At 50.5% G+C, this 27909-nt stretch overlaps 1 protein-coding gene across 1 annotated transcript in view; it reads right to left on the bottom strand.

Moving 5' to 3' along the window:
* LOC140397237 (pleckstrin homology domain-containing family G member 3-like) overlaps positions 1–27909 on the bottom strand; it is a 322242-nt gene that overhangs the window by 170608 nt on the left and 123725 nt on the right. Inside the window, exon 3 of the mRNA XM_072486140.1 lies at positions 7265–7369. Coding sequence (XP_072342241.1) covers positions 7265–7369 — 105 coding nt within the window. The remainder of the gene's footprint in view (positions 1–7264; positions 7370–27909) is intronic.

The following is a 27909-nucleotide window of genomic DNA, read 5'->3' as shown; positions in this document are numbered from 1 at the left end:
CTTGCAGTGCAGAGGAAGCCATTTGGCCCATCGAATATGCATTAACCCTCTGAAAGAGCAACCTACCTAGGCCCACTCCCCCACCCTATCCTCGTAACCCCACCTAACCTGAACATCTTGCGACTCTGGGAGGAAATCGGAGCACCTGGAGGAAACCCACACAGACACGGGAAGAACATACAAACTCCACAAAGTTAACCAAGGTCAAAATTGAATCCGGGTCTCTGGTGCTGTGAGGCAGCCTGTATCCAAGAGCGATGTGCTCGCCCAGTAGCACACCATGTATATAGTGTAAAGTAGTTTTGAAGTAACCTCTTTGAGTCAGACTAGAATCACTCCTGAGAAGAGGGCAACCTTCCTAGTATAGATTAGGCCACAGGCAACCCACTAAACATGGTGATAGTGGTGGGGGACACCACTCTAACAACAACACTAAAGTTCATTCCTCTACGCCACAGGGCCTGCCACCGACCATGTCCTCTTCAGACAGGAGGTGGAAGAGATCTTGCAGATTTCAAAACTGTCGCAAAAGAGTTCAAAGTGTATTTTAGTCGGAAACGGAACCTCATAATCGAGCGAGCACACTTCAATCAGAGAACACTTCAATCAGAGAACCCTAAAGACCAGAGGAATCGGTCAGATTGTTTCTTCCTGAGCTGTATGGTTTAACTGGTGGTGCGGGTACGATGCATTGCAAGATGGATTTATTCCACGATCACTTTGTCCTCCAGGTTTCTGTGGCAGATTATAAACAGGCGAAAGACTGTATGAAAGTCACTGGGCAGTGGCAAGTGCTGCCCCCTCATGATGGCAACGTTGGGCACTATGCAGCAGACCACCACAAATCTGGTGATCCGCTCAGCCGAGTACTGCGGATCTCCTCCACAATCGCCCAGGCAGCGGAGTCATTGTTCAGGGTGCTGAAAGCCTGCTCTATCACATTTCTTGACGCAGCAGTGCTCCCAATTGTATGTCAGCAAACCACAGTCACGAGCCACGTCACCAGCAGACAGCCTTCCTTGTTTTAGTTTGCTGTGATGATTGAAGCACAGCTGGTACAGTGCACTGTGGCTGATTGAAAATATCACCACACTGCCGGGATACCTGGTTCTGACTGGCACCCATCGTGCTGTCTATTGGTCGCACCCCAGCTGGACACTGAAGGAGTGGAATTCCTTTACGGTTCAAGTACATGGCAGAGTTGATATGTGGCACTGCAAAGCAACTTGTGTGTCATCAATGCATCCTACACAATGGGGAAAGACTCAGCGACCTCACCTACAGAATGGTGGACGGCAAAGTCCGAGATGTTGCCGGATCTCCAGCATTAGTCTGAAAAGAGACAGGCGCATTGGAGTTCAGAACCATGTTCACCTCCACAGTCACTGGTGGTCTGCACATGGCTCGGAGGGTGGAGCTGTAGCTGCAGCACCTCGTATAAAATTTCAGTGACCACCTCCTTCGTGAGGCACTGAGGCCTCAAACATTAATCGTTGCTTCAATTCAGTTGGGAGACCTGCTCCTTAAGCACCCTGCGAGTTTCTGGCCTCCTGCTGAAAGACCCCCTCCGCTCCAGCAGCATGTCTTGCGGCATCCTCTCATTCTCACAGTCTTGCTCTATTCCAAGAGGGAGGTCCACTCACACACCCACATCTGGTTTATGCAGCCGTCTTGAAACCAGGTAAATGTCCCTCAGCACCTGCCACACCACTTCCTGTGAACATCTGCAACATGAAACTATAAAAACATGTGGAATTGTGGCAACAAACAGAAGAGATCCACCAACAACTAAGCTGAAAGTAGTTGATGATTTATTTTAAACAGAGCCGTCTAATGGGCGGTCAGTGATGGCTGGAGTGTGGAGGTTGAAAATAGCAGAGTCAACGACATTCTGAATTCTCCCTCAGTGTACCCAACAGGCGCCGGAATGTGGCGACTAAGGACTTTTCACAGTAACTTCATTGCAGTGTTAATGTAAGCCGACTTGTGACACTAATAAAGATTATTCTAAATAATTCCTCCCAAAGGCACTGCTTTGTCTTTGAACTCAGAGAGTGAATGGTGGTACGCTAAACATCTGTGAGGGCATCACACAGCACATGCAATCCTGTCCTGTCCTCCCTCCCAATAGCCACATATACATGCACACACATAGCATTATATCCTACTCCACAGAAGAACCCATTGCAGAAGGGCACAGTTAGGCGCTGCGTCAAGGAGTGGCTGGTGACCTGGAAAACAACTCCATCGACCGGTCAGCACCTTCGGGGGCGGACATGGAAGGGAAATGTACTTCAATCCGCGAAGCATGCCTTGTGCTTACATTTGACTGCTATCACATCACAGCCTCTGTGACCAGCTGCCTAATCCATAAAGGAACAACCTGTTTGGATTTACCAGGCAACCCTTCAAACTCAGGCTCTGAAGAGTCATACGGGCTCGAGACGTTAACTCCCTCTCCACAGAAGTTGCCAGACCTGCTGAGTTTATCCAGTGTTGTCTTTTACCTCAGTGTTGATTTGGGGTTGGAGTCGAGCAGGATTAATGACCTGTAGACTGAACAAGAGGACCGAGAAGTTGGGATTGTTCTCCTTAGAGCTGGGAAGGTTAAGGGAAGATGCAATGGAGCTGTTCAAAATTACGGGGGTTTCAATAGAGAAAATCAGGAGAAACTGTTTTTACTGGCGTGGTGGCAGTGGGAGGTGAAATAGATAACTAATGGACACAAATTTCAGACAAATGAACCAATGCACCTCCAAAAGGGTGCCCGAACCAGTTTTGATCCTAACCTTCAAAAAGGAATTCGACACATTGTTAAGATCCCGGGCCAGACCCCAACATTCATTAAGATACTGGATAAGAACCCCAAACACTTTTTTAAAAATTTGTACAACTGTGAGGAAAAGATACTTCGCTCTCAGAGGGAATCCACTGACCAATAGTTGTCTTTTATATTAAAACAAACTTTACTCTTAACACAGGATTAAACACATTACCATCAAATAAAATAGCTTTTCAATTCCCAGTTAACCAATCCTTAACAATAAAAGGAAAGAGTAACTTCAAACTTATACATTCTCGATGTTCAATTAACCAAAGCCCATCACAAGGGGAGAGAGAGAGAGCACGAGAACGAGAGACAGAGGCAGAGAGAGAGACAGAGAGAGAGAGACAGAGAGAGAGAGACAGAGAGAGACAGACAGACAGAGAGAGAGAGAGAGACAGAGAGAGAGAGACAGACAGAGAGAGAGAGACAGACAGAGAGAGAGAGACAGAGAGAGAGAGACAGAGAGAGAGAGACAGAGAGAGAGAGAGAGAGACAGAGAGAGAGAGAGAGACAGAGAGAGAGACAGAGAGAGACAAAGAGCGAGAGACAGAGAGAGACAGAGAGAGAGACAGAGACAGAGAAAGAGAGAGAGAGACACAGAGAGAGAGAGAGACAGAGAGAGAGAGAGACAGAGAGAGAGAGAGAGAGAGAGAGAGAGAAACAAGGGACAGAGAGAGAGAGACCGAGAGAGAGAGACAGAGTGAGAGACAGAGTGAGAGACAGAGTGAGAGACAGAGTGACAGCCAGAGTGAGAGACAGAGTGAGAGACAGAGTGAGAGACAGAGTGAGAGACAGAGTGAGAGACAGAGACACAGAGACAGAGAGAGACAGAGAGAAAGCGACAGAGAGCGAGACAGAGAGAAAGCGACAGAGAGAGAGACAGAGAGAAAGCGACAGGGAGAGAGACAGAGAGAGAGAGAGACAGAGAGAGAGAGAAAGAGCGAGAGAGACAGAGACAGACAGAGAGAGACAGAGAGAGAGAGAGAGAGAGACAGAGAGAGAGAGAGACAGACAGACTGAGAGAAAGAGAGAGAGACACTTTTGCAGACACCAGCTGCAAGTCTTACTGCCCAAATACTAAACTGCCTGCTGCAGATCTGGCTTCTCCAATTAATTAGATCATCTTTATCCCACTTCAATTCCCTGATGGCTAACCCATGTATAAACACAATCTCTCAAGTTATCTACTCTCCAGGGAATCTCGAGCAATCGTAACAAAATTCCATTAAGCTCCTCTTTATAAACACATACATTGTTGAAATGAATGATGACCTCACTTTTACAACATCTTAATTGTACCTTTACAGCCACAGAGTCTGGATCTCTGAACTAAGATTCCTTAATAATATTATTGCAACAGATATTTATACCTGAACTTAAAGAGAAAATGCTGGAAAATCTCAGCAAGTCTGGCAGCATCTGTAGGGAGAGGAAAGAGCTAACGTTTCGAGTCCAGATGACCCTTTGTCAAAGCTATAGGACAGAGAAAGTAGGAAATATTTATACTGTGGAGTGAGAATGAAAGATGAGTCATAGCCACAGAAACCCAGGAAAACGGTGTGCTGATAGCCACAGAAACCAAGGGGAAAGAGTGCTAATGGCAATCCCCAGAGAGGACAAAAGGTGTGAAAGGCCAAACAACAGAGAAACTAACATCAGAGGGTAAACTGTGACAGATGTAGATGTGGGGGAGGGGACCACAATTGGAGCAGCGAATTCCTGAATGTGCACAGACCGAAGGTGCCCAGCAAAGCGATCACCCAGCCTGCGTTTGGTCTCTCCGATATAGAGTCCTGTGTCTAGGTGTTTACATTGTGTATTTATGTACGTCCTACGTTTTCATGTATGGAATGATCTGTCTGGACTGTACGCAGAACATTACTTCTCATTGTATCTTGGTGCACGTGATTCAAATCCAAATCCAATTAAATCCAAATCCATCTCCCTAAAGTCTGTCCACCATCCACAAAGCTTAAATCAAGAGTGTGATGGAATAGTCTCTACTTCAATGGACGAGTGCAGCTCCAGCAATGCTGATGATGGCATGCCAATCAAATGGGTTGCTTTGTCCTGGACATAATCCAGGACAAAGCTGCCCACTTGATTGGCACCCCATCCATCACCTTAACTGTTTACTCCCTCCACTACCTACAGTGACAGCAGTGTGTATCATGAACAAGATTCATGGCAGCAACTCGCCAAGGCTCCTTTGACAGCATCTTCCAAATGCACAACCTCTTCCACCTTGAAAGAGAAGGGCAGCAGATGCACAGGAAAATCATTAGCTGTTCACCTCCAAGCGACTCACTATCCTGACTTGGGAATATGTCATTTGATCTGCAGTGGATCAAGGTGGCAACAATTAGGATGGGCACTATAAATGCTGGTGTAGCCAGCAATGCCCACATCCCATAAAATAATACGTTTTTGAAAAAAGGTGACGACATCCTGGTTAATGGAATTTTCAGAGAGCCACGGGTCAATTGGAAGGATCAAGTTCCTTGAACGTGAATTTTATAATCCTTTTCTAACAGAACAAGATCTTTTTGTTGAACTGCTTTTTTTTACAATATAGTGCGGCTTATTTCCAGTTTCAGTATAATGAAAGGAAGACTTGCAATTATAACAGAGCCAACACCTCAGAAGCACTTCATTAGTTGTAAAGAACTTTGGAATGACTTTTATATAAAGCACTTTTCATGACCTTAGGATGTCCCAAAGTGCTTGCAGACAGTGGCGTACTTTTGAAGTGTAGTCATTTTGCACTGTAGGAAACATGGCAGCCAGCGTGTGCACATCAAACTCCCGCAAACACCAATGTGAAAATGGTGAAGTCTTTTGGCAATGTTGGCTGAGGGGTAAATATTGTTCAAGACACCGTGAAACCCCTTCTTGTTTGCCATGAACTATCGCAGCAAGATCTCTTACATCCATCGAGAGTGGGCCTTGGTTTGGCATTACATTTGGAAGACGGCTCCCGTAACAGTGCAGCACCCTCTTAGTGCTCCACTGGGAATGGCAACCTGGATTATCCATAGAGTTCCTACAGTGCAGAAGGAGATCATTGGACCCATCGAGTCTGCACGGACCCTCCGAAAGAGCACCTTACCTAGGCCCATTACCTCACCCTATCCCTGTAATCCTGCGTATTGATCATGGCCAATTCACCTGACCTGCATATCTTTGGACTTAAATCTTTCGACGGGGCTTGACCCCATGTCCTTCAGAATCGGAGAGGCAAGCGTATTACCGTCAAGTCACAGCTGATGGTATGACACACACAGGCCCTGTGCCACCTCATCAGTTCGTTGGAGGACAGATTGGCACCACCCTCAGGAGGGGAATGGGGGAATATAGCTGTGCACCCCCTAGCTCAGTCTCTGTTGATTGGGTTTCAGTTTTCACCTTGGAGATATCTGGCCCTTGGGAGTCCCAAATGGGAAAAGTGGGTTTGATCACCAGGAGCAGTGGTCAAAACCTAAAGAGGTGTTATAATATCAGATTGAACGACCTCGAGATTTTCAAGCTCCCTCTATTATTCCTGATAGGCACCAGAAATCAAAGAACAAAACAGAGGAAAGGCTCCATTAGCTGGGAACACTGACACCTCCTCCCATCAGCTCATGTACAATCAAAACTCCGGTCAACATGTTATTTTATCTTTTTTTTATATATTTAGAGTATCCAATTATTTTTTTCCAACTGAGGGGCAATTCAGCGTGGCTAATCCACCTACCCTGCACATCTTTTTGGTCAGACCCATGCAGACACGGGGGAACGTGCAAACTCCACACGGACAGTGACCCGGGGCCAGGATTGAATCTGGGTCCTCGGCGCCATGAGACAGCGGTGCTCACTGCTCCACTGTGCCGCCCAACACATTCAACTTTAACAGTAGCAAACAAATATTTCTACTCTTGAAATGGTCATTTTCTTTTATATCTAACACCCATTGCAGCTTATTGAGCCTTTTCAAAGTTGTACCTAGTTAGTGAAGTGCATTTACCTAAGAAAGTGTTACATTTATATAGCACCATTCTTAACCTTAGATTGCCCCAAAGCACATTATAGTGAATGAACCTCTTTCAAAGTGTATTCATTGTTGTAATGTAGGAAATGTGGCAGCCAAATTGTGCACAGCAAGATCACACAAACATCAAGGTGACCAAAAGATCTGTTTTTAGTGCCTTTGGTCCAAGGCTGGTTTTTGGCCTGGACACCTGATTCCTGGAAAGGGGCCTTGGAAACTTTCACATTAATTCAAAAGGAGAAGTGGGGTCTCGGTTTAATACTTATCCAAAAGATAGCACTTCCGACAGCACTCCTTCAGTGGTATGTCATTCTGGGTTAACTGTTCAAGTCTCTGGAATGGGGGCATGAACCCATGACTTGTTAAACATTTCCACACACAGCCCTCCAAACCTGCCATCTCCTCACCTCTAGCAGCCTGGGTTACAACTTGTTCCCGACTGGGCCGGACGTTGGTTGTGCAAAGGTCAGAGCGTGTAGGTCGAAGGTGCCGAACAATCCAATCAGCAGCAGCTGCAGAATGTGAAGAAATGTATCTTGAGTTCTCTTGTCCCTCTATAGTTTATCTTGGTCTTAATTTCTACTGCTTGTTGGAGGACCCTCTACGATCAGACCCTCGAACAATGCAGGGTACCATTAACCAGGGCCTTCCTGCACTGAACTCTAGTCTGCTCCGACTGAATTCCTTATCCAGCAAGATTCCACTGAGAGCAAATTAGAATAGCTTCTCTGTCTACCCGCTGGGCACACTGATCAACGTTACTCGTCTATCATGACTGAAAATACATCCCTTTACTTCTTAGCTTGAATCTCCTTTTTGATTCATTTAGTTGGGAATTTTAGCTTTGGTTTCCTTGATATGATAGCACTCTCGCTTCTGAAGGTCAAGACTTCAAGAGATGTGAGCAAATAACTCAGGCTGACACTCCACAGTGCAGTACACAGGGAGTACTTACTGCACTGTCAAAGGTGCTGTCTTTTGGACAGGACGTTAATGTCTCCCCTCTCAGGTGAATGTTAAAGATCTTGTGGTATTTTTGAAGAAAAACAAGGGAATTATCCCTGAGTCCTGGCCAATATTTATCCCTTGACTAACATCACTAAAGCAAATTATCTGGTGCTCATTATATTGCTGTTTGTGGGGGTTTGTTCTCCGCAAATTGGCTCCAGAGTTTCCTTTTTTTTTACCTTTTCTGAGTTGCAAAGCCAGGGCTCAGAGTGTGGGTCAGGGGCGACCCCCTAATCCAGCTCCTCGCCTGCTCCAAAAAACTAATTCAAATTGAATCCAATTCATGGTCCCCACAAGAGAGACATACCAGATCTGAACCCAAGGCTCAATCTACATTACACTTGATCTTGGCCAAAAGGCCGAGAAGCGATAGCTCCCGAGTTTCCTACATTACAACAGTGACTATACTTCAAAGGTAAACAGTTGCTTGGTAATACAGAACAGGAACACTGCTCGAAAAGAAAGACAGATTGTTGAAGCTTTTCATCTTGCACTCATCAGAACCAATGGAAGAATTTCAAATTTTTATACGATCACTACAGTTTATACTACAGGGGAAAAAGGTGCTGATTGGTTGGCAAGTCGACTCTGATTGGCCGAGGCATTGCCATGGAGAAAGCAATGGGGAATGAGCCATCAGTAATTCGACAAAGATGCAATGATTGTTTGCACAGAACGGGTCCCTGTGTATGAATGTGTATCACTTCCAGCAAGCATGAATGAGCCATGTTGCATGTAGCTATCAGTGCACTCAGAATTGTTCAGCAAGTGCTGCCTAATTATGGAATTAATATAACAGACATTTTGTTTTGGGTTTTGGGTTTTGCAAGCGCAGGCTGATGGTGTATGATTGGTACTTTGCATATCACAAACAACCAAAGGAACATGCTGCTTGATTTGACCAGTAAATATTTGGGGCATACAGCCTACATACCTGGCATAGCATCAGGACTGCTGCGATTCTGCAATTGGGCAGCAATTGTTGAGCAATCCTGAGCATGCGAATTGCTACACTAACAACCAATTTAAGGTAATCTAGTTGAGCTTGTACCGTGGCTCATTTATGCTTGCTCGAAGTGACATGCAAGTACCCATTCTCTGAAAACAAAAGTTTAATGTTCAAGCCTTGTGCCTTTTGTTGAATTATCTGGGAACCTGGGGAGCCTATAGTTGCCCATTGCATTCTCCATGGCAAGGCCTCAGCCAATTAGCCCTCAACTTGCCAATCAATCAGTCCCCTTTTCTCATGTAGTATAAATTGTTGTGATCATTTGAAATGTGGCATTCTTGCATTTGTCCTGATGAGTGCCAGGTGAAAAGTTTCAACAAAACTTTTCAGCAATGTTTCAAAGGTACTTCACTGGTTGTAAAGCACTGACAGACATCCCAAGGTCATTAGCATCATTGGCAGAAGAGCCAGAGGGAAGATATGGAGAATCTATTCTTTTTGCACTGAGTTGCTGTAACCTGCAATTCACTGCCTGAAAAAGTGTTGGAAGCAAATTTAATACTAAGGTGCAGAGGAAAGCTGAATAAATATATGAAAAAGGAGAAAAGAAAATAGCGGGGCTGTGAGGAAAGAGCAAGATAGTGGAACCAATTGCATCGCACATTCAAGGAATTGGCAGATGCATGATGGGCCAAAGAGGCTCTTTCTGTGCTGCAAGATTCTGATATTCCCAAGTAAATTTGAGCTCAGTGGGCTAGACAACTGGTTTGTGATGCACAACAAGGCCAGCAGCGCGGGTTCAATTCCCGTACCAGCCTCCCCGAACAGGCGTCAGAACGTGACAACTAGGGGCTTTTCACAGTAACTTCATACTTGTGACAATAAAAGATTATTATTATTAATTAAATCAACAGAGAGGAGTCTGATACTCTGAGCAAGGATCATGGAGTCATACAGCACAGGAGGACATTCGGCCATCGTGTCTGCGATGGCTCTTTTTAGTATTTCAATTCAGAGAGTGGATCTTTTGTCCTTGTTTACCTAGTTGGTGGTGGTTGTGGGTTTGGGAGGAGCTGTTAAAGAAGCTTCGAGTAGTTTGTAGAAAGGACACACTGCAGTGTCTGAACTCTCAGAAAGCGTCTTTATTGTAAGCTGCTGCTGTTTCTTCCAACCCTTTTCTGCCGCCCACACTCAGTTCCCTGAGTGATACTGTCTGCTATGTAACCTGGTACAACTTTCATCCAATGGCCCACACCCAGCCAGGGAGACAGGCCTTCACTCTGCTCCACACACATTTCCCCCACTCCTTTTTTTTTCTTTTTAAAAATAAATTTCGAGTACCCAATTCATTTTTTTCCCAATTAAGGGGCAATTTAGCGTGGCCAATCCACCTACCCTGCACATCTTTTGGGTTGTGGGGGCGAAACCCACGCAAACACGGGGAGAATGTGCAAACTCCACATGGACAGTGACCCAGAGCCGGGATCGAACCTGGGACCTCGGCGCCGTGAGGCATCAGGGCACTGCGCCACCGTGCTGCCATTTCCCCCACTCCTTGCCTCTCTCATTACAGAGTAAGCTTCCTAAATTAGCACTTTGAACTGCATAGCTGCTGCTCACTGAGGTGTAACAGAGTGGGGCCAACTCCATCAGCCTGAGCTCAGGTGCACAAGGTTGGCAGATTATTAACCTGGACAGGAGCCCTTTTGGCTGCACTTCATGAAATATGGGTCCAAAGAAATCGGAGCGAGAAAGTTCCATTCATTAAACACCAGACGTAAAGCCCTGCAAGTCACATGTTAAGTATCTTCCATGTACATCCCTCTCACTCACTCATGATCTGAAGTAACTTCCCTTTCTTGCTGCACCTTATTTAGTAGCAGGTCACATATTCCTGTTCCTCCTGCCCCCAACCTCCTAAATCTTTGACTGGTGTAAAAGGTCCTTTAATTGCACAGGTTATAGATACAGAATAAGTCTCCCTCTCCACTGTCTCCATCAAACTCTCCCAGGACAGGTACAGCACAGGGTTAAATACAGAGTAAAGCTCCTTCTACACTGTCTCCATCAAACACTCCCAGGACAGGTACAGCACGGGGTTAAATACAGAGTAAAGCTCCTTCTACACTGTCCCCATCAAACGCTCCCAGGACAGGTACAGCACAGGGTTAGATGCAGGGTAAAGCTCCCTCTACACTGTCCTATCAAACAAAAATAGATGATCTGATCATTATCATGCTGCTGTTTGTGGGACCTTGTGCACAAATTAGCTGCTGCATTTCCTACATTACAAGTGGCTACATTTCAAAAGTACTTCATTGGCTGTAAAATGCTTTGAGGCATCCAGTGGTTTTGAAAGGCACTATTTAAATGCATATCTTCGGGCAGCACGGTGGCGCAGTAGGTTAACCCTGATGCCTCACGGCGCCGAAGTCAGGTTCGATCCCGGCTCTGGGTCACTGTCCGTGTGGAGTTTGCACATTCTCCCAGTGTTTGCATGGGTTTCGCCCCCACAACCCAAAAGATGTGCAGGCTAGGTGGATTGGACTCGCTAAATTGCCCCTTAATTGGAAAAAAAATGAATTAGGTACTCTACATTTACTAAAAATAAATAAATAAATAAATAAAATAAATGCACATCTTTCTTTCTCGCTTCTATTATCAAGGATTTAGTCATCTGTCCTAAGATTGCCATATGTGGCTTCTTAACATCAATCGTTGCCTGAATGCACTCCTTCGAAGCAAGTTGGGAAACTGGGTGGTGTTAAAGATGCTATATGAAAGCAAGTTTTTGTGTATAAGCTGACTGAGAGAGGGAGAAAAACAAGGCAACACCAACTGCGCCCATACAAACACACACCTGGGTGTTTACTGGAAATAACACAGGCAACACAGTTGATGTGAACAGATTGAGGACAAATGGCTTCCTTTTGCTCAGCCCTATTTCCAAACTTTGCTTCTCCGTGTAGATAAGACGCCAACAAGATCCACATACAGGGTGATTTTAACTTGAGTTGGTGGGCTGTTAAATTCACACAAATCACATGCCTGGCCTAGGAGCTGACAGATTCTGATTTATACCCACTATCCTTTCTTTTTAAAAAATAAATTTAGAGTACCCAATTTTTTTTTTCCAATGAAGGGGCAATTTATCGTGGCCAATTCACCAACCCTGCACATCTTTGGGTTGTGGGGGTGAGACAGCAAACAGCTTAGGAAGAGGATCAAGATCTGGAAGAGTCCTGAAATACTGAAGCCTGAAAAATATTGAAACTTCGCAATATTTTTGCAACAATCACAGGCTACAAGTAGTTAGTACTGTTGCTTTACAGCGCCAGGGTCCCAGGTTCGATTCCCGCTTGGGTCACTGTCTGTGCGGAGTTTGCACTTTCTCCCCGTGTCTGCGTGGGTTTCCTCCGGGTGCTCCGGTTTCCTTCCACAGGTCCCGAAAGACATGTTGTTAGGTGAATTGGACATTCTGAATTCTCCCTCTGTGACCCGACCAGGCGCCGGAATGTGGCGACTAGGGGATTTTCACAGTAACTTCATTGCAGTGTTAATGTAAGCCGACTTGTGACAATAAAGATTATTATTATTATTACCCATGAAGATCTCTGATTACCAGTCAACCCACATAACCACTGGATTAGTTGCCCAATGCCTGTTCACTATGCAAGATGGCAGCCGGATCAGTTGACTATTTGCCTTCATTCTTTACCTAACCCTGGCTGTGAAATGATTAATGGCGGCTCGGTATTTGTTGTCAGCAGCTGTTAGTTCTGAGTTTGAGGGAAGTGTCTAATTGCCAGTTGAGAAGGAAGAGTTAACATGGAACCCCCAAAAAACCCATCAGCTTTTCATAGAACACTCTCAAGGCCCCTAGAACAGCTACAGGCACTATCCCCACCCCCAGCCCATGACTTCCATCCCCAAACCTTTCCAATTTTGGAAAGTTAACTCCTCAGCGTGGATTAAGTTACAGACTAAAAGGATGTTTCTACGAAGCTGACTGGAGATATCTGGGGGTCACTGCATGGAAACATCATATAGAAATAAATAGCACATAATCTGCAGGATTCTCCATTGGCGACATCCTCCATTCCGCTGCACCCATGCCCACACGTTTCCAGATGACGTGGGGTGGCCCACAGTGGGAAACCCCATCTGCCGGCTGTGGGACAGAGAATCCCGCTGCCGGCGGGGGCGCACAGCGCAAGAAAACAAGGCTGGCGGGACGGAGGATCCCACCCAATGTCTCTCAAAATCTCAGGATGTCCCAAAGCACGTTACAGCCAATGAAATACTTCTGATGTTGTGGCACAGTGGTTAGCACTGCTGCCTCGCAGCGCCAAGGACCCAGGTTCAATTATGGCCTTGGGTGACTGTCTGTGTGGAGTTTGCATGTTCTCCCCATGTCTGCGTGGGTTTCCTCCGGGTGCTCCGGTTTTGAATAATAATCTTTATTAGTGTCACAAGTAGGTTTATATTAACACTGCAATGAGGTTACTGTGTAAAGCCCCTAGTCGCCACACTCCGCCGCCTGTTTGGGTACACAGAGGGAAAATTCAGAATGTCCAATTCACCTAACAAACATGTCTTTCGGGAGTTGTGGGAGGAAACTGGAGCGGCCGGAGGAAACCCACGCAGGCATGGGGAGAAGTTTCAGACTCCGCACAGACAGTGACCAAATCCGGGAATAGATCCTGGGACCCTGGCACCGTGAAGCAACAGAGCTAACCACTGTGCTACCATGTTTCCTCCCACAGTCCAAAGATGTGCGGGTTAGGTGGACTCGCCGTGCTAAATTGCCCCTTCGCGTCCAAAGATCTTCAGGTTATGGAGGGTTATGGGGATAGCGCATAACCGGTGGGAGCTCTTTCAGAGGGTCGGTGCAGACTCGATGGGCTGAATGGCATCCTTATACACTGTAGGGATTCTATGGTTCTGTGTAGTCATAGCTGCAATGCAGCAAAGGCACATGCCAATATGTGCACAGCGAGCTCCCAAAAATCCCAATGTGATGATCATCTGTTTTCGTGCTGTTGGGTGAGGATCAATATGGGTCAGTGCACCTGGGACAAATCCACCACTCTTCCTCCAAATGGTCTGTGGGGTCTTTTGCATTAAAGCGAGAGAGCAGATGGAAGAGGCCTCGATTTAATGTCGCATCTGAAAGATGGCACCCGACAGTGCAGCACTCCCTCAGGTACCACACTGGAACCTTAACCAGGTTTTTTGAGCTTAACTTTCCATAGAATCCCTACAGTGCAAAATGAGGCCATTCAGCCCATCAGGTCTGCACCAATGCTTTGATAGAGTACCCTATCTAAGCCCATTCCAACAAGGCCTTATCCACGTACACCCATAACCCCACCTAGCCTGTACTTCAAGGGACAATTTTAGCATGGCCAATCCACCTAATCTGCACATCTTTGGACTGTGAGGCTTGATCTGATAAGTTTCAGACACAGGTGAGTGCGCTCCCCATTGAGCCATTGCTGACATTAGCTCCAAACTTGGAAGCTCAGCCTGTTCTCATGGGGCTGGAAGCGTTCAGTTGAATGTCCAGCAGCTGACCCACCACTGCTCACTTAACCATGACGCAGCGGGGGGGGGTGCACTTTCACCTCTGGGTCAGGAGATCATGGATTCAGGCCCCATTGCAGTCATAATCCAGGCTGGTGCTCACAGTTATCTTCCTCTCCCGGTCCATCATTTATAAAAAACAGTTTTAACAGTGTGAGCCCTTGTTCAACATGCAAATTGGGCATGACTCATTAACTGCAACCCGTAAGGGAACTGGTTGGAAGGCCGGGATGACAAGAGCTTTGGTTTTAAACCGTGCCTTCTTGACCACATAAATTTACGTTCACGTTGCCATGCCATTCACTAACCGGCAAACTCACATAGGATCAAACACAATCTCTTTTTTAAAATTTCCAAATAAGGGATAATTTAGTGTGTCCAATCCACCTACCCTGCACATCTTTGGGTTGTGGGGGTGAGACCCACGCAGATACAGGGAGAATGCTCTAACTCCACAGTGACCTCTGGGGCCGGGATTGAACCCAGGTCCTCGGCGCCATGAGGCAGCAGTGCTAACCATGCACCACCGTGCCGCCCTCAAACACAAATCTCAAACCAGTTTGTGTACGGAAAGCCTCTGAAGTCTGCGTCTCTCCCAAGAGCTGACTCAGACATTTCTCACCCTTAGCACAGAATTCCTCCTGATTCCTGCTCCAACTGTTGCTTCTTCACCAGGTATTTAAGACCCCTGGTCTCTATTATCCTGCCTGATTGTGCAAAGATTTCCTTTGAAAGGTGTCAGCTTTGCCTCACTCCCAACTTGAGCTCATTATTCAGGTGGGTGCTCCTGAATTGTTAAAAGGCGCCATCGATTGGAGAAAATGTTAAACAGAGGTCCACTCTTCCTCCTCCCACACCCGTCGCCCATACTCCCACACTTCCCACCAGGTGGACGCATGGGATCTTATGGCACATTTGGAGAAGAGGAGAGTGTCCTGGCTCTAACCGAATATCACCCAGAAAAAGCAGATTGTCTGGCCATCAAAGCATCAAAGTTTGTATGAAAACTGGCTGCTACATTTTCCATATTACAGCAGTGCTACCCTTCAAAAGTAATTCAGCTTTGGGACGCCGCGAGGGTGTGAAGGGTGCTCTTCAAATGCAAGATTGTCTCTTTATAAAATACAAAGTCATGGTGGTGTAGTCAATGGATTGATAAATCAGAGGCCCAAGCTAATGCTCTGGTGACACCATTGAATCCGAATTCAATTAATTTTTTTTTAAATTTGAAATTGTAAAGTAGCATAGGCAATGGTGACTGTGAAACTACCGCCAGTTGTCATAAATCCCATCTGGTTCACTAATGTCCTTCAGGGAAGGAAATTTGCCGTCCTTACCTGGTCTGGCCTACACGTGACTCCAGATCCACAAAATGTGGTCGCCTCTCAACCGCTCCCTGAAGAGTGGCCCGGCGAGCCACTCAGCTCAAGGGAAATTAGGGGTGGGTAACAAATGCTGGCATTGCCAGCGACGCCCACATCCCAATGAAAGAATGTTTTAAAAAGAAGCTGCAAGGCAGCTGCAAGGCAAAAAGGAAGCTCCTTTCTCCATTTCGGAAGAGATAAGAAACTGGAAGCAGAGTGGGAAGGAGAGGCATGTTTTTTCCTCACAGCCTGGGAGCAGTGCAGCATAACCCCATGAGGCTCCTTCGCCTGTGATTTACACAGCATGGGGTTACATGCCCTGTTCGGCCAGCCTTGACCTCTGGGCCTCTGGAGGAAACAGATGGGGCAGGCTCCTCTCACGGGCTGAGTAAACAAACCTAACTGCCAGACCCCAGCGAGCTTTGTGTTCAAAAGGAAAAGCAAGCCAGCCACTCCTGCCCAGTGATATGGGTGAGCAAGCATGGGGTTGAAGGTTAAGCAGTTGACAGGGTCAAGACTGTCGAGTCCTGCTCTTTTGGACTGAAGCCCGCTGCCTGGATGTGTCGACTTTGGCTTCACACGGAAGAAAGCGCAGTCGCACTCCGACCTCACAACACAGACACCGACAATGGTGGGGAGGGGAGGGAATAAAAAACCTTCGCCTTGCAAGATGTCCCAATAAGCAATTCACAGCTGAGCAAGTGTAGTCAGGTGCTGCCATGCAGCAAAAACAACAGCCAATTTGTGTAGAGCAGCTCTCACAAACAATAAATAATCTGATAATGAGCAGATAATCATTTTTTTAACAATGCTGGTTTGGGGAATGAACATTCGCTACTTTGCTCTCGATAAGGGTCACAAGATTTCTCACGTCCAAGATGCCTGTTTAATACCACATCGGAAAGACAGCCCCAGTCCTTCCAGCAGTGAAGCATAGAATTTACAGTGCAGAAGAAGGCCATTCGGCTCATCGAGTCTATACTGGCCCTTGGAAAGAGCACCCACCTAAGCCCACACCTCCACCCTATCCCCGTAACTCAGTAACCCAACTCAAACTTTTTGGACACTAAGGGCAATTTAGCATGGCCAATCCACCTAACCTGCACGTCTTTGGACTGTGGGAGGAAACCGGAGCACCCGGAGCAGTCACGGGGAGAACGTGCAAACTCTGCATAGACAGTGACCCAAGCCGGGAATCGAACCTGGGACCCTGGAGCTGTGAAGCAGCAGGGCTAACCACAGTGCTACCGTGCCGCACTGGAATGTCAGCCTATATTTTGGGCTCCAATCTCTGGAGTGCAGTGTCAACCCACCAGTGTTACCCAGTGAGCCATGGCCGACACTACTTTTCTTTGAGAAAGGAAGGTTTCTCTTCAGACACACCGTGATCGGTCGCTCTGCAATCCCGTTGATCGGAGCCGTGGAAAATAATTAATGAGTCAAGGCTGAATGGAAACTTGTTTATGCGCAGGGAGCTGAGTGAACCTTTGGGAGAGAAAGAGAGAGACATACAATTGAAATAGATGGGCGATTTTCTTTTTCTTAAAATAAAACACTTGGCAGTATTTAAAAAATAAAATATTGGAATTTACTGACCTTGAAGTAGGTTAATAAGTAAATTGGACTCTTCGGTAAATGTTCAAAAGAGCACTTATAATACAGCAAAACATCCAAAGGTGCTTCCCAGGGGCTTTATCAGACAAAAATGTATCCTGGACCAAAGGGACGTTCAGACAAAGAGGTAGGTTTTATGCAGAGCATAATGAGGTGCAGAGGTTTAGGGGGGGACTTGGAACTTGGAACCTAGACAGCTGAAGGTACAACCACCAGTAGTAGGGCAAAGGAACCCAGTGATGTACACGTCCAGAATTGGAGGAGCACAGAGATCTCAGGTAGTTATAGGCTATAGGCCTGGGGAAGATTATAATGATAAGGAGGGACAAGGCCACACATGACATCAGAGACGACACAGGTAGAAGTAGAGACAAGTGTAACATAAATTGGCAGTGTACCAACTGTGCTTAAAAAAAAAATCAAAGGTGCTCTGCCGTTGGTATGCAGGTTATATTTGTAAATTAATGACTTCCGGTGACAGGGGGGTGCTGAGCGGACGCACAAAAGGTGACTCTCCTAAGAATTCGAATTTAGGTACTTTTAGTTAAAAATAGCCCGCTAGAACTGGGAAGAAAGCATCCCTCATCCTCTCCAATCAAAATACAAAGAGCTGCTCCAGAGGTCAAAGAGGCAAAAAGCAACAGAAGCCAGGAGAATCGAACGAGGCGAAAAAACTCTGGCCAGACCCAAAAGAGAGGTGCCAACGAGCCACACATGGAGCTGCCCCTTGCCGGAGGGCGGATGGAAGAGGTTCCAGGCAGCGTGGATGCAGTGGGCGAAGGAGCAGCAGGACGGTATCCAGCACTGCTTCAGAGAGATTAAAGCGGACCTGCTAGAGCCGATGAAGGCTTCTATTGATAAGCTGCTGGAGACACAGACGGCCCAGGGGATGGCGATCCGAGAGGCTCGACAACAGATCTCCGACAACGAGGACGAGATCTTAGGCCTGGCGGTAAAGGTGGAGGCGCACGAGGCGCTCCACAAGAAATGGCAGGAGCGGTTCGAGGAGATGGAGAATCGGTCGAGGCGGAAGAATCTGCGGATTCTGGGCCTCCCGGAGGGGCTGGAGGGGCCGGACGTGGGGGCCTATGTGGTCACCATGTTAAACTCGCTGATGGGAGCGGGGTCCTTCCAGGGGCCCCTGCAGCTGGAAGGGGCCCATAGAGTGCTGGCGAGGAGGCCCAAGGCTAACGAGCCTCCGCGGGCGTTGTTGGTGCAGTTTCATCGGTTCACTGGTCAGGAGTGCATACTCAGGTGGGCCAAGAAAGAGAGGAGCAGCAGGTGGGAGAACGCGGAGGTTCGAATATACCAGGACTGGAGTGAGGAGGTGACGAAGAGGAGGGCCGGGTACAATCGAGCGAAGGCGGTGCTGCACAGGAAGGGGGTGAAGTTTGGCATGTTGCAGCCAGCGCGTCTGTGGGTCACCTACAGGGACCGGCACCATTACTTTGAGTCTCCGGAGGAGGCGTGATCCTTTGTCCAGGCCAAGATGTTGGACACAGATTGAGGGTCGGGATGGGCGTTTGGGGACTGCGATTGATATGGTTTTTTTTTGAGGGGGGGCCTTTGCTTTGCTCCTGGTTTCTTTTTCTCTGTGTTTTTCTCTTTCGGGTCGGTGAGGGTGGTTGGGGCGGGTTGGGCACTGTTTTGGTTGGCTTGGTGGGGGGGGCTCTTGGAGGGGGGTTGGTAAACGGAACAGGGGTGGTGGCCGGCGGTGAGATGGGGCCCCGCAGGGGAGGGGAAGGCCCGAGTCGGGGGTGAGGGGACTGGGCCTGTAAAAGGAGCTGCGTTAGAGGTGGCGGGGCCGGGTAGGTGGAATGCGCGGCTTTTTTCCCGCGCAGAAGACTGGAGGGGGCGGGGCCGTGGCGGGGAAGCGAGGGTTGTTTCCCGCACTTAGAATGGAAGGGGGAGGGGGAGAGCCTATGGATGGGGAACAGGAGAAGAGAGTGTGTCACACAAGGGGAGGAGTCGAAGGAGAGGTGGGTGTGGCCGGGGTCAGCAGGAGTCAGCTGACTTGCGGAAGTGCAATGGGGGGAGTAAATCAGCTAGGATGGGTCCTAGCCGGGGTGGGGGGGAATCGAGTTGCTGCTGCTAAGGTCAAGGGGGAGCTGGAGTGAGTGGGGGGGGGGGTTGAGACGGGGGTATGCCGCCGTGGGGAACGGGACAGGTGTGCGGTGCGGGCGCGTGGCTGGCCGAGGAGGGGTTATGGCTAGTCGGTGGGGTAGGGGGGTGGGTAGCCCCCTGATCTGGCTGATAACCTGGAATGTAAGGGGACTGAATGGGCCGGTTAAGCGGGCCCACGTGTTCGCACACCTGAAGGGGCTGAAGGCGGATGTGATCATGCTCCAGGAGACACACCTGAAGGTGGCAGACCAGGTAAGGTTGAGGAAAGGGTGGGTAGGTCAGGTGTTTCATTCGGGGCTGGATGCCAAAAATCGAGGGGTGGCGATCTTGGTGGGAAAAAAGGTGTCATTCGAGGCGTCGAGCATTGTGGCAGATAATGGCGGTAGGTACGTAATGGTAAGTGGTAAGTTGCAGGGAGAGAGGATGGTACTGGTCAATGTGTATGCCCCGAATTGGGACGATGCGGGTTTTATGTGGCGTATGTTGGGTCAGATCCCAGACTTGGAAGTGGGAGGCCTGATAATGGGGGGAGACTTTAACACAGTGCTGGATCCGGCATTGGATCGCTCCAGGTCTAGGACGGGTAGGAAGCCGACGGCGGCTAGAGTGCTGAGGGGGTTTATGGACCAGATGGGAGGGGTGGACCCATGGAGATTTGCAAGGCCAGGGGCTAGGGAATTTTCATTCTTCTCACATGTCCATAAGGCTTATTCCCGAATTGACTTTTTCATTTTGAGTAGGGCGCTGATAGTGAGAGTAGAGGATACTGAGTATTCGGCAATAGCCATTTCGGACCACGCCCCGCATTGGGTGGACTTGGAGATGCGGCAGGAGAGGGACCAGCGCCCGTTGTGGCGCTTGGAGGTGGGGCTGTTGGCGGATGAGGAGGTGAGCGAGCAGGTCCGAGGAAGTATAGAGAGATACTTGGAGACCAACGACAATGGGGAGGTCCGAGTGGGGATGGTATGGGAGGCGCAGAAGGCGGTGGTTAGGGGAGAGCTGATCTCCATTCGGGCCCACAAGGAGCGGGGGGGAGAGGGAGAGGCTGGTGGGGGAGATGGTGAGGGTAGACAGGAGGTATGCGGAGGTGCCCGAGGAAGGATTGTTGAGGAAGAGGCGCAGCCTCCAGGCCGAATTCGATCTGATGACCACCAGGAAGGCGGAGGTGCAGTGGGGGAAGGCCCAGGGGGCGATTTACGAGTATGGGGAAAAGGCAAGCCGGATGCTGGTGCATCAGCTTCGGAAGCGGGACGCAGCTAGGGAGATCGGGGGAGTTAAGGTCAGGGGAGGGAGTGTGGTGCGGAGTGGGGTTGGCATCAATGGGATCTTCAGGGATTTTTACGAGGAATTGTACCGATCCGAGTTCCCATGGGAGGAGGGAGGGATGGGCCGCTTCCTGGGCCAATTGAGGTTTCCAAAGATGGAAGAGGGACTGGTGGCGGGATTGGGGCCCCCGATTGGGCTGGAAAGCTGACCAAAGGGGATAGGAAGCATGCAGGCACGGAAGGCACCAGGGCCGGACGGTTTCCCGGTCGAATTCTATCAAAAATATATGGACCTATTGGGCCCGTTACTAGTCAGGACCTTCAATGAGGCAAGGAAGGGGGGGGCTTTGCCCCCGACGATGTCCCGGGCACTGATCTCCTTGATCCTGAAGCAGGACAAGGATCCCCTACAGTGTGGGTCTTACAGATCAATTTTGTTGCTAAATGTAGATGCCAAGGTGCTGGCGAGGGTCTTAGCCACGAGGATTGATGATTGTGTGCCGCAGATCATCCATGAAGACCAGACGGGGTTTGTGAAGGGGAGGCAGTTGAACGCGAATGTGCGGAGGCTTTTGAACGTTATCATGATGCCGGCGAGGGAGGGGGAGGCGGAGATAGTGGTGGCGATGGACGCTGAGAAAGCCTTCGATAGGGTAGAGTGGGGGTACCTGTGGGAGGTGCTGAAGAGGTTCGGGTTTGGGGAGGGGTTTGTCAGGTGGGTTAGGCTGTTGTATGAGGTCCCAATGGCGAGTGTGGCCACAAACAGGAGGAGGTCCGAGTACTTTCGGTTGCACCGAGGGACGAGGCAGGGGTGTCCCCTGTCCCCCCTGCTCTGCGCACTGGCGATTGAAACCCTGGCTATGGCACTGAGGGAGTCAAGGAACTGGAGGGGGTTGGTGCGGGGTGGGGAGGAGCATAGGGTGTCGCTCGATGCGGATGACCTGCTGCTATATGTGGCGGACCCGGTGGGGAGAATGCCGGAGGTAATGAGGATTCTGCGGGAATTCAGGGACTTTTCGGGGTACAAGCTCAACATGAGGAAGACCGAGCTGTTCATGGTTCACCCAGGGGACCAGGAGAGGGGGATTGGCGAGATCCCACTAAAAAGGGCGGAGAGGAGCTTCAGGTATTTGGGGGTCCAGGTGGCCAGGAGCTGGGGGGCCCTGCATAGGCTTAATTTTACAAGGCTGATGAAGCAAATGGAGGAGGAGTTCAAGAGGTGGGACGCGTTGCCACTGTCCTTGGCGGGTAGGGTGCAGTCAATCAAAATGACGGTGCTCCCAAGGTTTTTATTCCTGTTCCAGTGCCTCCCCGTGTTTATCCCAAGGCTTTTTTCAGGCGGGTTAACAGGAGTATAATGGGGTTTGTGTGGGCGCGAGGGGCTCCGAGGGTGAGAAGGGTGTTCCTGGAGCGGAGTAGAGATAGGGGGGCACTGGCGCTGCCCAACCTCTGTGGGTACTACTGGGCCGCCAATGCGACGATGGTGCGCAAGTGGGTGATGGAGGGGGAGGGGGCTGCATGGAAGAGGCTGGAGACGGCGTCTTGTGTGGGTACGAGTCTGGGGGGACTGGCTACGGCGCCGCTGCCGCTCCCTTCGAGGAGGTATACCACGAGCCCGGTGGTGGCGGCCGCCCTCAAAATCTGGGGGCAGTGGAGGCGGCATGGGGGGAAGTTGGGGCCTCGGCGTGGACCCCAATACGGGGGAACCACCGGTTCGCCCCAGGGAGAACAGGTGGAGTGTTTTCGGGGTGGCACAGGGCAGGGATGCGAAAGTTGGGGGACTTGTTTGTGGACAGGGATTTTGCGAGCCTGTGTGAGCTGGAGGAGAAGTACGGGCTCCCCCGGGGAACACCTTCAGGTACTTACAGGTAAGGGCGTTTGCCAGATGGCAGGTGGCGGAATTCCCAAGTCTGCTGCCACACACAGTACAGGAAAGGGTGCTCTCGGGGAGGTGGGTGGAAGTGGGGAAGATCTCGGAAACTTACCAGGCGATGCAGGAGGGGGAGGAAGCCTCGGTGGTGGAGGTGAAAGGTAAGTGGGAGGAGGAGTTGGGAGAGGAGATTGAGGAAGGGACATGGGCAGATGCCCCAGGGAGGGTGAACTCTTCCTCTTCGTGCGCAAGGCTCAGCCTCATACAGTTTAAGGTGCTGCACAGGGCACACATGACCGGGACAAGGATGAGCCGGTTTATTGGGGTGAGGACAGGTGTGTTAGGTGCTCAGGGAGCCCAGCAAATCACACCCATACGTTCTGGGCATGCCCAGTGCTGGAGGAATTTTGGAAGGGCGTAGCGAGGACGGTGTCGAGGGTGGTAGGATCCAGGGTCAAACCGGGCTGGGGGCTCACAATATTTGGGGTGGCAGAGGAGCCGAGAGTGCAGGAGGCGAAAGAGGCCGGTATTCTGGCCTTTGCGTCCCTGGTAGCCCGGCGAAGGATTCTTCTTCAGTGGAAGGATGCGAGGCCCCCAAGCGTGGAATCCTGGATCAACGATATGGCGGGGTTTATTAAATTGGAGAGGGTGAAATTCGCCTTGAGAGGGTCGGTACAAGGGTTCTGTAGGCGGTGGCAACCGTTCTTAGACTTCCTGACAGAACGGTAGACACTGGTCAATGGCAGCAGCAACTCGGGGGGGGGGGGGTTACTTTACTTTATTTCTGTTATTTACACTGGAGGGTCCAGGGGGGTGTATATACCAGTTCTGTTAAGTCGGGGTGTTAATGTTAATTTATTATTTATGTACAGGAGGCAGGGGGTAGGGAGGGTTGCTTTTCTAGACCGTGTTTTGTACTTAACCCTGTTGGGTTCCTTTTTCATTTTGTTATTGATATTTTATGAAAACCTTAATAAAAATTATTTTTGAATGAAAAAAAAGAGGACATCAAGGTAGACATTAAGGCAGTGGACAAGGTGGTGGTCACAGAAACACTGGCCGCCATTAACGTGTTTCTGACAATGCCGAGAGGCAACTAGAGGCCGAGGCGAACACCATTAAGGAGCTGGAAAAGGCTTCAACAGACCGGAGCGACTGGATCGTCACCCTGGTGACAGAGATAGCAAGGTTGGTGGCGACACAGGCGAGCCGAAAGGGGAATATAGAAGACCTGGAGAACCGGTCACGGCACCAGAATCTGAGGATAGTGGGCCTGCTGGAAGGAACCTAAGGATTTGCAGGTGCAATGTCCTAACCACCCTCACCAATCAGCCGCCCAAGTCTCAACATACGTCCCTAATCAACCCTCCATGCCCCAACAATCTCCCAAATTAGTTGCGCAATGTTCCAATCAGCCCCATGTCCCAACTACCCTCCCCCAATCAGCCCCCACATTCAAACTACCCTCCTCAATCACGCCCCATGTCCCAGCCATCCTCCTACACTCAGCTCCAAGTCCCAGCTACCCTTCCCAATCAGTCCCCAAGTCCCAGCTACACTCCCCAATCAGTCCCCGTGTCCCAGCTACCCTCCCCAATCAGTCCCCGTGTCCCAGCTACCCTCCCCAATCAGTCCCCGTATCCCAGCTACCCTCCCCAATCAGTCCCCGTGTCCCAGCTACCCTCCCCGATCAGTCCCCATGTCCCAGCTAACTCCCCAAATCAGTCCCCGTGTCCCAGCTACCCTTCCCAATCAGTCCACAAGTCCCAGCTACCCTCCCCGATCAGGCCCCATATCGTAGCGACCCTCCCCAATCACGCCTCCATGTCCAAGCCACCCTCCCAATCAGGCCCCATATCGCAGCCACCCTCCCCCAATCAAGCCCCATGTCCCAGCTACCCTAACCCAATCAGGCCCCCATGTCCCAGCTAACTCCCCAATCAGTCCCCGTTTCCCATCTACCCTCCCCGATCAGTCCACGTGTCCCAGCGAACTCCCCAATCAGTCCCCATGTCCCACTAACTCTCCAATCAGTCCCCGTGTCCCAGCTACGCTCCCCAATCAGTCCCCGTATCCCAACTACCCTCTCCCGATCAGTCCCCATGTCCCAGCTACCCTCCCCCAATCAGACCCCATGTCCCAACTAACTCCCCAATCAGTCCCCGTGTCCCAGCTAACTCCCCAATCAGTCCCCGTGTCCCAGCTAACTCCCAAATTAGTCCCCATGTCCCAGCTAACTCCCCAATCAGTCCCCGTTTCCCATCTACCCTCCCCAATCAGTCCCCGTGTCCCAGCTACCCTCCCCAATCAGTCCCCGTATCCCAGCTAACTCCCCAATCAGTCCCCGTGTCCCAGCTAACTCCCCATTCAATCCCCATGTCCCAGTTACTTTCCCCAATCAATCCCCATGTCCCAGCTAACTCCCCAATCAGTCCCCGTGTACCAGCTAACTCCCCAATCAGTCCCCGTGTCCCAGCTACCCTCCCCCAATCAGTCCCCGTGTCCCAGCTAACTCCCCAATCAGTCCCCGTGTCCCAGCTAACTCCCCAATCAGTCCCCGTGTCCCAGCTACCCTCCCCAATCAGTCCCCGTGTCCCAGCTACCCTCCCCAATCAGTCCCCGTGTCCCAGCTAACTCCCCATTCAATCCCCATGTCCCAGTTACCTTCCCCAATTAATCCCCATGTCCCAGCTAACTCCCCAATCAGTCCCCATGTCCCAGCTAACTCCCCAATCAGTCCCCGTGTCCCAGCTACCCTCCCCAATCAGTCCCCGTGTCCCAGCTACCCTCCCCAATCAGTCCCCGTGTCCCAGCTAACTCCCCAATCAATCCCCATGTCCCAGCTAACTCCCCAATCAGTCCCCGTGTCCCAGCTAACTCCCCAATCAGTCCCCATGTCCCAGCTAACTCCCCAATCAGTCCCCGTGTCCCAGCTAACTCCCCAATCAGTCCCCATGTCCCAGCTAGCCTCCCCCAATCAGTCCCTGTGTCCCAGCTAACTCCCCAATCAGTCCCCGTGTCCCAGCTAACTCCCCAATCAGTCCCCATGTCCCAGCTAACTCCCCAATCAGTCCCCGTGTACCAGCTAACTCCCCAATCAGTCCCCGTGTCCCAGCTACCCTCCCCAATCAATCCCCGTGTCCCAGCTAACTCCCCAAACAGTCCCCATGTCCCAGCTAACTCCCCAAACAGTCCCCATGTCCCAGCTAACTCCCCAATCAGTCCCCGTGTCCCAGCTGCCTCCCCAATCAGTCCCCATGTCCCAGCTAACTCCCCAATCAGTCCCCGTGTTCCAGCTACCCTCCCCAATCAGTCCCCATGTCCCAGCTAACTCCCCAATCAGTCCCCGTGTCCCAGCTACCCTCCCCAATCAGTCCCCGTGTCCCAGCTAACTCCCCAATCAGTCCCCGTGTCCCAGCTAACTCCCCAATCAGTCCCCATGTCCCAGCTAACTCCCCAATCAGTCCCCGTGTTCCAGCTACCCTCCCCCAATCAGTCCCCATGTCCCAGCTACCCTCCCCCAATCAGTCCCCATGTCCCAGCTAACTCCGCAATCAGTCCCCATGTCCCAGCTAACTCCCCAATCAGTCCCCGTTTCCCATCTACCCTCCCCAATCAGTCCCCGTGTCCCAGCTACCCTCCCCAATCAGTCCCCGTATCCCAGCTAACTCCCCAATCAGTCCCCGTGTCCCAGCTAACTCCCCATTCAATCCCCATGTCCCAGTTACTTTCCCCAATCAATCCCCATGTCCCAGCTAACTCCCCAATCAGTCCCCGTGTACCAGCTAACTCCCCAATCAGTCCCCGTGTCCCAGCTACCCTCCCCCAATCAGTCCCCGTGTCCCAGCTAACTCCCCAATCAGTCCCCGTGTCCCAGCTAACTCCCCAATCAGTCCCCGTGTCCCAGCTACCCTCCCCAATCAGTCCCCGTGTCCCAGCTACCCTCCCCAATCAGTCCCCGTGTCCCAGCTAACTCCCCATTCAATCCCCATGTCCCAGTTACCTTCCCCAATCAATCCCCATGTCCCAGCTAACTCCCCAATCAGTCCCCATGTCCCAGCTAACTCCCCAATCAGTCCCCGTGTCCCAGCTACCCTCCCCAATCAGTCCCCGTGTCCCAGCTACCCTCCCCAATCAGTCCCCGTGTCCCAGCTAACTCCCCAATCAATCCCCATGTCCCAGCTAACTCCCCAATCAGTCCCCGTGTCCCAGCTAACTCCCCAATCAGTCCCCATGTCCCAGCTAACTCCCCAATCAGTCCCCGTGTCCCAGCTAACTCCCCAATCAGTCCCCATGTCCCAGCTACCCTCCCCCAATCAGTCCCCGTGTCCCAGCTAACTCCCCAATCAGTCCCCGTGTCCCAGCTAACTCCCCAATCAGTCCCCATGTCCCAGCTAACTCCCCAATCAGTCCCCGTGTACCAGCTAACTCCCCAATCAGTCCCCGTGTCCCAGCTACCCTCCCCAATCAATCCCCGTGTCCCAGCTAACTCCCCAAACAGTCCCCATGTCCCAGCTAACTCCCCAAACAGTCCCCATGTCCCAGCTAACTCCCCAATCAGTCCCCGTGTCCCAGCTACCTCCCCAATCAGTCCCCATGTCCCAGCTAACTCCCCAATCAGTCCCCGTGTTCCAGCTACCCTCCCCAATCAGTCCCCATGTCCCAGCTAACTCCCCAATCAGTCCCCGTGTCCCAGCTACCCTCCCCAATCAGTCCCCGTGTCCCAGCTAACTCCCCAATCAGTCCCCGTGTCCCAGCTAACTCCCCAATCAGTCCCCATGTCCCAGCTAACTCCCCAATCAGACCCGTGTTCCAGCTACCCTCCCCCAATCAGTCCCCATGTCCCAGCTACCCTCCCCCAATCAGTCCCCATGTCCCAGCTAACTCCGCAATCAGTCCCCATGTCCCAGCTAACTCCCCAATCAGTCCCCGTGTTCCAGCTACCCTCCCCAATCAGTCCCCATGTCCCAGCTAACTCCCCAATCAGTCCCCGTGTTCCAGCTACCCTCCCCAATCAGTCCCCGTGTCCCAGTTACCCTCCCCCAATCAGTCCCCATGTCCCAGCTAACTCCCCAATCAGTCCCCGTGTCCCAGCTACCCTCCCCAATCAGTCCCCGTGTTCCAGTTAACTCCCCAATCAGTCCCCGTGTCCCAGCTAACTCCCCAATCAGTCCCCGTGTCCCAGCTAACTCCCCAATCAGTCCCCGTATCCCAGCTACCCTCCCCAATCAATCCCCGTGTCCCAGCTACCCTCCCTAATCAGTCCCCGTGT

Source organism: Scyliorhinus torazame, chromosome 2 (assembly GCF_047496885.1).
Source record: "Scyliorhinus torazame isolate Kashiwa2021f chromosome 2, sScyTor2.1, whole genome shotgun sequence".
Classification (NCBI taxonomy): domain Eukaryota; kingdom Metazoa; phylum Chordata; class Chondrichthyes; order Carcharhiniformes; family Scyliorhinidae; genus Scyliorhinus; species Scyliorhinus torazame.
Note: the sequence above shows the minus strand (reverse complement) of the source record. Positions and strands in the feature narration are given on the sequence as shown.